Source organism: Protobothrops mucrosquamatus, unplaced genomic scaffold (genome assembly GCF_001527695.2).
Source record: "Protobothrops mucrosquamatus isolate PMUCROS unplaced genomic scaffold, P.Mucros_1.0 scaffold_218, whole genome shotgun sequence".
Taxonomy (NCBI): domain Eukaryota; kingdom Metazoa; phylum Chordata; class Lepidosauria; order Squamata; family Viperidae; genus Protobothrops; species Protobothrops mucrosquamatus.
This window is the reverse complement of record NW_015386294.1, coordinates 523,200-535,509: the sequence shown is the minus strand read 5'-3', so window position 1 is coordinate 535,509 and position 12,310 is coordinate 523,200. Positions and strand designations below refer to the sequence as shown.

General features: G+C 51.9%; 1 protein-coding gene across 1 annotated transcript; it reads right to left on the bottom strand.

Annotated features, from left to right (window-relative positions):
• Positions 1-4,484: 4,484 nt before the first annotated feature.
• Positions 4,485-8,660, bottom strand: ZIC2 (Zic family member 2). The gene is made up of 3 exons (XM_015828020.1): positions 7,595-8,660; positions 5,352-5,515; positions 4,485-4,775 (listed from the first exon to the last, which is right to left on the bottom strand). The coding sequence occupies exons 1-3, from the start codon at positions 8,658-8,660 to the stop codon at positions 4,485-4,487; spliced, it is 1,521 nt and encodes a 506-aa protein (XP_015683506.1).
• Between the last annotated feature and the right edge of the window lie 3,650 nt (positions 8,661-12,310).

Below are 12,310 nucleotides of genomic sequence, written 5' to 3'. Positions count from 1 at the left end.
TCTCTCCTCCTCCTGGGCGTCCTTGCGCTGCCATTCCACCCCGATCCCATAACTGCAGGCCAGTTTTGTCTGGGAGTAGCTGCCATTGCAGCTCTCTTGACTTAATCTGGCCGACCGCAGCTTCAGAGAAGGAGTCAAGATTGATCCCACAGCTAGTTGGAAAGGAGGAAAGAGGAGAGGTCGTGGTTAAGAGGGGGAGGAAGGAAGAGGGAAGTAGGTAGGAAGGTTGAGGGAGTGTGGATGCAGGGGGGGGGGACCGCCGGTTATTTCTGAATACTTACTGAGTAGGCTTGTTATGTGTTTGTTTTTGTAATGAAATGCACCATATTTGTATTATTTGTTTATATGTTTATTTGAAAAATTAATAAAAATTTGTAAAACAAAAAGATTGATCCCACAGCCATTTTAGGCGGTGGCTTTAGCTTGCCAGCTCGGATGCGGATAAAAGTCCCCAAGTTCGGGATGGGCTCTCTCTCTCTCTCTCTCTCTCTCTCTCTCTCTGTGTGTGTGTGTGTGTGTGTGTGTGTGTGTGTTGGAGACCCCAGTCTTTCAAGCCTCGCCTTTAAGGTCATTTGAGCTCCATTCTTTACAACGCCTCTATTATGACCGCTAAGCCGGTGTTCCCTCGGGCATTATTTAAGCACTGAAGACGTCTCTGGACTCTTCCGGAGACATTTCTGGTAGGAAACCGTGGACTGAGATCTGGGCCTCCGCGATCTCCGCACTCTCTTTCTACCCCTAGGCCGAAATCCAGTCCCTGCCCGCCTTGGGAAAGCGGATGCCGGGGCGGCCAAGGTCAGCTCAAGTTCAAGTTCAGGGTTGCCCCAGATGAATGGGGCGACGAGGAAAGGGGCGGACGGGACTCCTATTCCCCCCTTTCCCCCCTCCACCCCGGGGGGGGGCTCGGAGGGAGGAAAAGGCGGCTTCCAACAGGCGGGGGGGGACCAGGGGGCTTTGGCATTTGGAGCCGCGCCGGAGCAGAAGCCGCCCTCCGTTGCGCAAGGCTGCTTCTCCGCCGTCTCCGGGAGCTTCCAACCCCGTCCGGGCTTGGGGAACAGGATCCCTCCTTCGGCGTGCTGCGCTGGACCCCCGACGGCTCCCTGGACGGGAGAGGGGAGAAGCAGGGACCTTGGCAGGGCTGCCCACGGCCGTCGCCGCGAAGGCTCTTCCCGCTGGAGAGCCCAGCCCGGAACAACGACTCCCACCCAGTCCGGAGTGGGTGGGTGGGTGGGGGGCTCTGGAAAGCGACGGGGGTCGATGGAGTGCGGGTTGGAGGGAATTTTCGCCTCCCTTAAGCCGGCTCGGCTTGGGGAACCCGGGCCCGGTTTAGTTAAATGGTCGCGGCGCAACCACGGCCTTTGCAACTTCAGCGCAGCCAGCGCCGGTTCCTCCGGACTTCTCGAGGGAGCAACGTCCTGCGCTGAAGGTTTTAATAAAACTAAGGAAGGAGGAAGAGGCGGAGGGTGGCCTTCATAATATTAAGAGAGGAACACGAGGTTTTAACAGCCATTTGATTGCTGTTCAATGTTTGGGGAGGGTTTTGTTGTTGTTGGTTTTTGTTTGACTGTCTGTTTGTTTGTTTGTTTGCATCGTACACTGGAGAATGAATGAATGAATGAATGAATGGGGAGCAATGGATCCGGCACCGGAGAGAAGAGCGGAGGAAACCTGACTCGGCGGGAGAATGAAAGTAGGGTGACAACCTGAACAGGAGGTGAGGAAGGAGGGGGGGGGAACGTGGATTATCTCCGGCCTCCACTTTCCCTGGGGAAAGTTGGGTTTCTACCCCCATCGCGCAAGCACCCAGGTAACAATAACAGGCGTCTGAAAAGCCGGCTTGCGGGAGTAAAGTGGAAGTAAGTGGATCTTTATGCTCTAGCAAACCGATCCGCCTAGGATTCCAACTCTGACTCTTCTCTTCCTTGCCACGGCTGAGATCAACCTGGAGTGGAGGACCAGAAAGAAACAACTCTTTGTCTCTTTTGCGAGTTGTTGGGCAGCGCGGATCACACGCCAGGATCACGACTCTGCAGAGCTTAGGAAAAGGAAGGAACTGCGCGCGGTTGCTTTCTGCGTTCAGGCGGTTGAAATTGGGAGGTTTTGGGCCAAGGCCAGGCTTTCGAAGATTTCAAGCTATCAAGCCCGGTTCCGCTCCAGATTCTTCGAAAGAAGCTTTCAAAAGGCTTGCCTGAGTGAGGATTTCACATTCAGATCGGAGGACGAAATGTATTCAGCCTCAAAGCGGAAGTGAATTTGGGATGTTTTTTAAAAAAGGGGGGGAGGCACCTTTAAATTTCCACTCCTGTAGGACAGGATTTTATATTTTATAGTGATAACATGAAGGGGGTTATAGACGCTCCAGCGTATTAATTCATATACAGTCAATATTCTTCCTGGCCCTTATAGCGAAACACGTGCTCCTGCAGTAAATTGCAGGCGCTTAATATCCCCAGCAAGAATAAATGTTGACTTTCAATTAGTAGGTAAATTTAAAATAAGAATAATAAAAGAAAAATAAATTATTATTGGAATTATGTAAAAAGTCCTCAGTTTTACTGAGATGTGGCAGAAATGTATGGCTCTCCTTTAAAAATAAATAAGCCAACACCCCAACTTGTTAGCTTCATTAAAAATTATCACGTAAAAATATAAAAAGCAACACAGAAAACCCACCACTTCAAGAAGTTGGGGGTATTCTTAGAGAGAATAAATGCATGAATGTTATGTTTTTTTAAAAACCAAGAAACTAGTAATTCAGATATCATTAGTTTGGGCCAAGAGGAGTATAAAACTAAAAACAAATGAATTATTTCAATTAAAAGGTACAAATCATTCTTCAAACTTCCGTTCATTTTAAACTCCACTTTATTTCCAAAGGGTGAGAAATGAAACCCATGTTAAGTCTTCTGCTGAGCTGGAATTCAGACTGCATAGGTACCCCAGGGGCCTTTCCTCAAGTTTTGCTCAAGGCAATCCTATGTGTGTCTATTGAATAGTAAAACTCACTGCTCATTCTAACTTACTCTCAAATGAATGTACATATGCAAGTTCAGCCTGCAGTTCTGGGGAGGGGTTATAGTATTTGAGTTTTTGAAATGTAAAATGAGTTTTACAATTAAAAAATAAATTAGCAGTATTTCTTTTGTATAATTTCTACAATTATGTTTGATTTTAATTGCTTTTAAAATCAAGTTACTAGCCTCATTCTAACCAGTTATGAACACTTTTAGTTTATTGGGATAAAGAGAAAGATATATGTGGATTAAAAATATCATGGACTGCAGTTTCAACACATTTTATTATATTTCTGTATGCATTACTCTCAAAAAAAAATCACAAGAAATGATGAAACCACATAAACCTCCAAATAAAAAAAATTCTGAAACAGTTTATGCTCACAATTGTACATATTTATAGTTAAGAAACATTCTTTATAAATACTGTTTCCTCTGTAGCAAGTTAATACCATAATTTAATTACAAATGGATAAATATGGCAATAGGTATTTACACAAGGAAGGGTGTTATTACGAAAAAAAAAATCCCTAACAGCACTACTTTATTTTCCCTATTCCCACCCCCCACAAATTTCCAAACAGGAACTAGCAAAAAGCACTAAAACATCACATGTAAACCCAACTAACAGAAAATACATTCACAAGTGTTGGGAAGAAGGGGGGGGGATTTATCTGGGTCGTTTTGAAAACAACATAAAGACTTTGGCACTTTTTAAAAAATCTTTCAGATCTATATTTCAATGAAGTTTACAATCAAAGTTGCCTCTTTTAAAGGGAACACAATATTCAATACCACAATTACAGGGGAAAAAAAACATTTGCTTTCATGTTTTTCCCTTCTCCCCTTTTAAAATTGGTGAATTCAAGAATGAGGAATGGGGAGGGGAGGGGAGAGGTGAAAGAAGAGAAGAGAAAAGAAAAGAGAAGAGAAGAGAAGAGAAGAGAAGAGAAGAGAAGAGAAGAGAAGAGAAGGATGCTCAGGAGGCAGAAACAGCTCTGTGTGAGAAATGATAAAGGAAAAGCAATCCATAGTTCACAAAGTGGACCAATTTCTATACAATAAGAAAAGGTTGATTACCACCTTGGATTCCTTTATGTACACTGGGAGAGATGGACGAACTCTGATCTTTTGTTCACAAGGCGCTTGGAGGCCCCAAGGGACAAATCTCTGCATACGGAATATTTGCAAGTGTGGAAGCGGGGGCTGTTCTCTGGGTGGGGAGAATCCTTTGCTGCTTTTGTAGACTTCCTATCCTCTTCTTATTCCTTCTCTTTTTTTAAAAGAGCCCCTCTCAGCATTTCTCAGTCTCTCTCTCTCTCTCTCTGTGCTTCGGAATGTTTCCAATTCAAGCAAAAGGAGAAAAAAAGGGAGTGAATGAGAGATAAAAGAGAGAGTTGCAAAAGGGTCTCCCGACTTCTTGGTCCCCAGGGATCCGAGAAGAGTGGCTGCTGCGCTGGGCGGGTGTCTTCAGACGTACCACTCGTTGAAATTGGAGGTGAGGCTACTATGGCTCCCTCCACCGCCGCCGCCACCACCTCCGGAGCCACCCGTTCCACTGCTGCTACCACTCCGGTGAACTGCAGATGCAGCCACCGCTGCAGCTGCAGCAGCGGCAGCGGCAGCTGCAGGAGACAAGTTGGAGGTGGCCGTACTTTGGGTCTCTGTGCTGGGGGACACCAAGCCCGGCGGGGTGGAGGATTCGTAGCCGGAGCTGGCAGCAGGCGAGGAGTCGGAGCCTTGTGGAGATGATTCGTGAACCTATAAGGCAAAGCAAAGCAATTATTGTGGTTGTTCACACCTTCAGTCAGATGTTTAGACAGGATTGGGCATTTTTATCCACCTGTCCAGTCCCCCAAGGACCTGGAATAGGCAGAGGTTGATGTTTGGATGTAAGCTGTACCGAATAAACACTGGCCTTTACAATTGATGGATGACGATTTTGTCTGATGCCATGCTCAAGTGGTGCTGTTTTTATTATATTCATAATAATATTTTTCTCCATTATAAATAACGGAAAGAAGGCTTCCCAGAGCTAAGGCTGTGAGTCTCCACCAAAGCCCTCCTTAAAACGGGGGTGTTAATTTCAGTCTTCCTAGACAGCCTAGAGAACCCCAATTTTGTTCAGGGCAAAATAAAGTGATATAAAATCGTGACACAGAAAAGCAGGCGTTTCTGATTCAACTCGCGGGCTCCCTCTTCCCCAAGACGAAAGCCCCCATTTCAAGGGATCTCTGGCTTCCCAGGAGCCCAGGCCGACTCCCTTCTCTCTCTCCTACTCCCTCCTCCCTCCCTGGTCCTCCTAATCCCCTTCCCAGGCCAGTGCCAATGGGTTACCTTCATATGTTTCCTCAGAGAGCTGGGGTGGGTGTAAGATTTGTCACACATTTTGCACAAGTAGGGTTTGTCCGAAGTGTGAACGTGCATGTGCTTCTTCCGGTCGCTGCTGTTGGCAAAGCGCCTGTCACAGCCTTCAAATTCACACTGGAAGGGCTTCTCCCCTGCAAAAAAAGAAGGACAGCCACGGGGTAAATCGCTGCAAAAAGGATGCAGCCCACCGAGGCCGGATGCAGCCCGCTTAATGAAGGAGTCCTTTTTCAGGGATAGAAAGCCACCTGTAGTGACTGAGCGATTGCACAGGAAGCAGAATATGCCAGGCCTAAAGGAAGACACTATTCAGTGATTAAATGCCACCTTATTTCTAAGCACTTTAATTTGAAAACCCGGGATACTTTCTCGGGCAGAGAAGGGTAAAAAGAAGGCAGTACAGTATGGCGGGACTTAGCTAAAACATGACAATCCGGGAATTTGAGAAAGTTCTTGGAGCTGTAAACTTGGTTTCCTAGGCAGACATAAACAGAGAGATCACACGGGTGAAAGACAACCTGTGGCCATTGTTTCAAATCATAAATGCCACGGGGCCCCGAAAGCAAGAGACCGCGGCCCTGTTTCTATTTCAGGATACAGTTTAGAAGCAAAATTAGCTTCTCGGGTCAATCCAGATTTAATAAAACTAACAAGCACCGGGACCCAAGATCTGAAAAACGGGTGTATTTTTTCCCCCATTAATAGGACATTGGAAGTTAATCCTGGTAGATCTGCCTGGGGTAGTGGGTGGCCATGTGGGGGGGGGGAGAATGTGGGAGTATGGAAGAAAATACTTGCAAAATCTTCCGAGCTTTTTCACCCTGTTGCCAGAGTAATTTGTAGGTGTGAGAATTCAACTGCCACAACCTCCCGATCCCACGGATCCTCTCCCCCTTAAATCGGAGGTGGGAGAGATGGGCAATTTCACAAGAAATTCCATTAGTACGTAAATTGTTCCTTAAAGGCAAACCGCTCAGTGCCAAATCGCGGCCATCTCCCTTCAAATCAACGCCTCGGATTTGTTAAACCTCGTTAAAACCTGTCTGGCACCTAGGTCGGCTCTTAACACATCAACAACACAACTAGGAAGGCCCAGAGAGGTCTTTTCGTTAATACTGATGTCCGGAAATCGCTAAAATATTTGACTTTTTTTTCAGGGCCGGGAAAAGAAAAGAGGCGAGGGAAAAAAAACAAAACAAAAAAAACCTCTGGGCTTAAAAATGTGACCGGGGAGAAAAAACCTTGGAAACTGATGGGTCTTTTAATTTCATCGCTTCGACTTAGCAACAAAATCGCGAGTCGTTTTGGCCCTCTTAAGTCTGAGAGGATTCTAAGCCTGAAAGTTAAATCCTCCGGCAATTATTGCATAATATAAACAAGGTAATGCAAAAACGCTTCAGCGGCTGCGACTGAGGCTTTCCAAATGAGAAAGCGTTGTTTCTTATCCCTTTAAAATGAAATGAAAAGCACCAGCATCGCTCTGGGAAAGGAGGACGCCCCTGCTCAAAACCAGAACTCATTTGGGAAGAAAAGCACATCTACTCTCAGTTCCCTACGGTCCTTTTTACAAGCGCCGTGTGTTACTCACTCTCCTGGATACTGCAGTTAACGCGCGTATTTCGGTAACTTTCCAGGCTTCTCTCTATTTACTCAGAAATAAATCGGATGGATTTCCAAGTCAGCGTCCTCGTGGGGATTTACGTTTGCTGTGCGACTAATCCTCGAAATCGCCGAGTTTCCCTTTGTTGTTAACGCTCAAAAAAGGACGGAGGGCTGCAGCTTGTTTTTGCCGCCTTACATCCCGCCCGCTTTTCCAACTCCTAGTGCGGTCTCGGCGCTTCGGTTCCCCACGGAAAATGGCTGGTTCCTAACTAGATTTACTTAAAACTCACGCTTGGTTTTACTCCAAGTGCAAAAACTCAATAAGCGAGACTCGCGTGGACCTCTAAATATATTTCTTTTTTTAAAAAAAAAAATGCCCAAAAGCTAAAGCTTCGTACTATTTAAAGAAAAAACGCCGGGATAAAATAAACTAAGGGTTTACCAGCCGCCGTCCCTGTAGGTGGAGCGAGGCGAAGGAAGGAAGGAAGGAAGGAAGCCTTTCTATTCGAGTTTGAGCCCGAAAGAAGCGATTTTTGCCGACCTGCCCTCCCCGCGGCCCCCATCTTAGTCGCCGCCCCTCCCCGCTTTCTCCCTCGTCGGTTCCGACTGACCTGTGTGCGTCCTTTTGTGGATCTTGAGGTTCTCGGAGCGGGCGAAGACCTTGCCGCATCCCGGGAAGGGGCAGGGGAAAGGCTTCTCGCCCGTGTGCACGCGGATGTGGTTGACCAGCTTGTACTTGGCCTTGAAGGGCTTCCCTTCGCGCGGACACTCCTCCCAGAAGCAGATGTGGTTGCTCTGCTCGGGGCCCCCGACGTGCTCCACGGAGACGTGAGTGACCAGCTCGTGCATGGTGCTGAAAGTTTTATTGCAACTCTTTTTGGGGCTGCTGAGCTGCTCCGGGTCGATCCACTTGCAGATCAGCTCCTGCTTGATGCATTGCTGGCGCATGTAGCGGAAGAAGGCCCCGGGGTGGTGGTGATGGTGGTGGTGGTGGTGGGCGTGCGGGTGGGCGTGCGGGTGGTGAGCGTGGTGCGCCGCCATGTTCATGCCCATGTTCATATTCATGGGGCCGTATTGGCCATGCAGCTGGGCTGCCGAATAAGGGTCAGTTCGGGGGCTGGACACCTGGCGGTACTGATCCGACCGACCGAAGACTTCTCCGGGTAAGCCCAAGCGCATCTGCCCGTTGAGTACGTTGGGTGAACCGGGAGCGCCATGCTGGTCTCCGATGCCCGGGAAGAGCAGGTGGCTCTGCGCCTCCGCGTGCGGGTGGTGGAGGCTGCCGGTGGCCGCCGCCGCCGCTCCGAAGAGCCCGTGCTGCCCGCCGCCGCCCGCCGCCGGCTCCCCGAAGCCTCGGCTCCGAAACAAGAAGTCCCGCGGGGAGTTGAAAGGCGGCCCGGAGTAGGAGCCGACGTGGGCGGCGTGCGGGTAAGCCGGTGCCTGCGAGCTGAAGGCCGAGCCTTGCCCCGGGGAGAGCTCGTGAGCCGCCGCCGCCGCCGCCGCCGCGTTCAGCTTGAAGGCCCCCAGGTGAGCCGCCGCCGCCGCCGCCGCCGAGTCCACGAAGCTGTTCTGCAGGCTCAGTTCGCGCTCTTGCATCTCCGCCGCCGACGGGGGCGGGTGCCGGGCGAACGTGCCCACTCCCAGCGCGGGGAACTGCGGCCCCGCATCCAGCAGCATGCCGCTTCAACCCCCCCCTCCAAGGTCCGGGGCTCTGGGCTGCAGCCGCCGACGCCGACGCCGCCGGAGCGAAAGAAAGAACGAACGAACGGCGCTGCCGAGGCGAGTCCAGGCGCAGGCGGCAACCCGAAGGGTATTAAAACGGCTGAGGCGGGGGCGGGCGGGCGGGCCGGCAGGCGGGAAGGGCAGCCCTGAAGGGACGAAGGCAAAGAGCAGTCCGGGGAGAGGCAGGAGGCGAGAGAGAGAGAGAGAGAGAGAGAGAGAGAGAGAGAGAGGTGGGGGGGGGGAAAGGGGAGGGGGGGCTCTCGCTTTTCCCTGGGAAAATAAAAACACAAGGCACAAACCCCCGGCGAAGAGATGTCAGCGCCACAGTCACACCAACAGCCTCTCGCACACACAGGCGAGGAGCTATATAGTGAGAGCCGCGCGGGCGCGCACGCACGTACACAGGGAGGAAAAGAGGTGCGCGCGCACGCGCGGGCGAGCGAGAGTGGCGGCTTTTTCCTCACACGCCGCACGCTTTCCGAAAACAAACACGCTGCCCTCCTCCTCCTCCTCCTCCTCAGCCGCACTCCTCCCCCCCCCTCTCCCCGGCCCTGCTCGGGATCACTGCTCCCCTTCTCCTTCGCCGCTGCCCGCCATTCGCTTTGCCTGACGAGCTCCAAACTTGCAGGCGCCGCCGCCGCCGCCGCGGCTTCCTCAGCGAGGAAGGAAACCGGCGCCTCTTTCTCGCCACAACCCCCCAACCGCTCACTTTAAGTTGGGAAGGGTGGGAGGGGCCGAGGGGAGGGAGGGAGGGAGGGGAGGGGAGCGGTGAGGGGAATTGGGGAAAGAAAAAAGCAAAGGGGGAAAAAAAGAAGGCAGTCCGGAACAATAACGCAGGCGGTGGGAAGTGCCCAACGTGCGTCCCTCAGGCCGGGCGCGGGTCCCACTCAGGCATGGCTAGCGCCCGCCATGAGGAACCTCCAACCGCGAGGGGGAGCGGGGAGAGCCGCTCCTGTCCTCCTCCTCCTCCTCTCCTCCTCCTCCTCCTCTCTTTTGGCGCGCGCAGAGGGGGGCGTCCTCCCTGGTCTTCCCTTCGCCTCTCCTCCTCGCTTCCTTGTTGAGGTGGGCGCCGCTGCGGTGGCTGGTTTTTATCCCCCGCTCTCCACCCGCGTCTCCTCCCGGCCTCTCCCGCTAGCTGCTAGGCTGGACTGGCAGCTCCTCTCCCACCGCCCCCTTTAACAGCAGCCAGGCCATTCTCCAGGCGCCCTCTCATTGGTCGCTCCGGCCCATCAATCCGATCCTTCCCCCCATAGATGGGCTAATCGCCACTCGCGAGTCCCCGGCTCCGATCCGCCTCTCTCTCTCTCTCTCTCTCTCTCTCTCTCTCTCCCCGGGTAGCGGGCAGCGCTCTCCAAGTCCCGGTGGGCACCCCCTCCCTCCGAGCCCAGGCGAGAAAGAGGCAACCTTTGGATCAGGGGGCAAAGAGAACGGGCTGTCGGGGAGGGGAAGGGGGGGGAGGGATCGGAGACCGCTGACCGCAGCGACCGCCGGACACAGCTTCGGTTGCGGAGAAGGGAGCCAAGAAGCAGAACCTCCGCGGGGGCTTCACTCTCCCTGGAGAAGAGAGGGCCCCCCCGTCACCCTGAACTGTCAAGGGGTGGGGCAGGAGGCCGGGGGAGAGCCGCTAGTAGGAAATAGCTCGGCGGGGAGAGGCAGGCAGCGGTCAGTCCCCTCGGAAAATGCCCTGCGGCTTGGCCGAAACCGACGGGAGTTCCTAAACCTCCCCCCCCCCCACTTCCCGGGAGATAAGCCGCGCTGAAAAGAAAATAGAGTTGTGGAAATAGAGTTGTCTGCTCCTCGTGTCAAGGAAGGAAGAGGGCCGGTTGGGGGTGGTCGGGAGGGGACACGGGAGCTAGCCGCACGTCGGGGAGGGCGGGGAGGGGAGACAACCGGGCCCTGCAAACTTGCGCTGAAAGATCCGTGCGCGCGCGCGCGCGCGCTTGTGAGGGAGCGGGGTGGGACGAGCAGGGTCAGAATCAACGGTCAGTTCTTTGGGGTTGAAATCGGCCCCAAAAAAACCTTGTGAAAATTCCCAATATTCGCTTCTATCAGGAACGTGACCTGATTGTGTTATGTTGCGTAAATTGACCCCACAAAAACAGCAATCCTGAAATAACAACAATAACAAGAAGTAATGGCGCCATCTTCTTTTTTCCATTTAGCAAAACAACCCACTTGTGCGGCTCTAGAAAACCCGGAAAACATTTTATTTATTTTTAAGATATTACAATTTTACAATTGTAGAATTATATTATTATTATTATTATTATTATTATTATTATTATTATTATTATTATTATTATTATTATTATATCACCATCATCTTAGCACAGGTCTGTTTCTAAACAGATTTTGTTAGATTAATTAGGAGGTAAATTCTTAAAATCTATTCTATAGGCGAGTAGATAGAACGTCATACAAGATTTAACAATACTTTTGGACAAATCCTTTTGTTTTATGCTTTATTTCGCCCTCCCCCGCGTTTATACACACACACACACACACACACAAATTAATTATGAAATCAAAAAGTGTTTTACCCCAGCTACCCAGAAGTTAAACCCGGACAGCGGTTGCTCCTTCACCCTGAGCCGAGGCTGCTTTTTTGACAGCCGAAACGGGCTTTGAAGACGAAGCGCTGCCCCTCGCGGCTTCCCCGCCTCGGAAGGGCGAAGCGGGCGCCCCGGCCCTTTCCTTGGCTTTTACCTCGTTCCCGGGACAGACTAGCTGCCCAGCGCCCCCGCTTCTCTGGCCGGCTGGCGGGAGGAGGCGGCGGAGGAGGAGGAGGAGGAGGAGGGCGGAGAGGGCAACCCCGAGAGACGCGCCCTCTCGTTTATTGATCTGGCCAGCCTGTTTTGCCGAGGCTCGCCTTTCTGGAATCGGGAGCTTGGGCGGCGGGCAAAAAAGCCGGGCCAGAGGTGGTGGTGGTGGTGGTGTCGGCGGCGGCAGCAGCAGCTAAGCCGGTCTCGGCCTCTTCCAAGCTCCCGGTATTCGGCGAACTTGACCGCAGCGCAACTGTACAGGCGGTGTACGCGGCCTGAACTCGTCCGCTCGAGGATCCATTCCACCCGGTGTAAGGGAAGGTGTTGGGAAAACGGCGTCTGGCTTCCTCTGTGTTGCCCAGAGAGGGGAAGGGAGTGCGCCCACAATGGTTGTGAAGGTGGCTACCAGGCCACCCTTCCTTCCTTCCTTCCTTCCTTCCCCTTCCCCTTCCCCTTCCCCTTCCTTCCTTCCTTCCTTCTTTCCTTCCTTCCCTTCAATTCCCTTCCCTTCCCCTTCCCCTTCCCCTTCCTTCCTTCCTTCCTTCCTTCCCCTTCCCCTTTCCCTTCCTTCCTTCCTTCTTTCCTTCATTCCCTTCCCCTTCCCCTTCCCCTTCCCCTTCCTTCCTTCCTTCCTTCCTTCCTTCCTTTTGATTGTCCAGGAGGTTTGGGTGTCTGGATAAAACAGTTCCTTCCAGAGTAGGAAACTCCGTAGGCTCAAACTCCGTGCTTTTCTTCCAAACTTCGTTTTCTCCTCTCCCTGCAGAAAGTTCAAAGCTTGACCTTTCTGCCGCTCCCCCCACTCCCGCTTTATTAGTCTCCCAACCGCAGAACCTTCCCGTTCCC

Coding starts and splice junctions, on each gene's coding strand:
- ZIC2 (XM_015828020.1), bottom strand. CDS start 8,660: ATGCTGCTGGATGCGGGGCCGCAGTTCCCCGCGCTGGGAGTGGGCACG. Junction 5,516..7,594: donor CCACAAAAGGACGCACACAG/GTCAGTCGGAAC, acceptor CTTTTTTTGCAG/GGGAGAAGCCCTTCCAGTGT. Junction 4,776..5,351: donor CTCTGAGGAAACATATGAAG/GTAACCCATTGG, acceptor TTTGCCTTATAG/GTTCACGAATCATCTCCACA.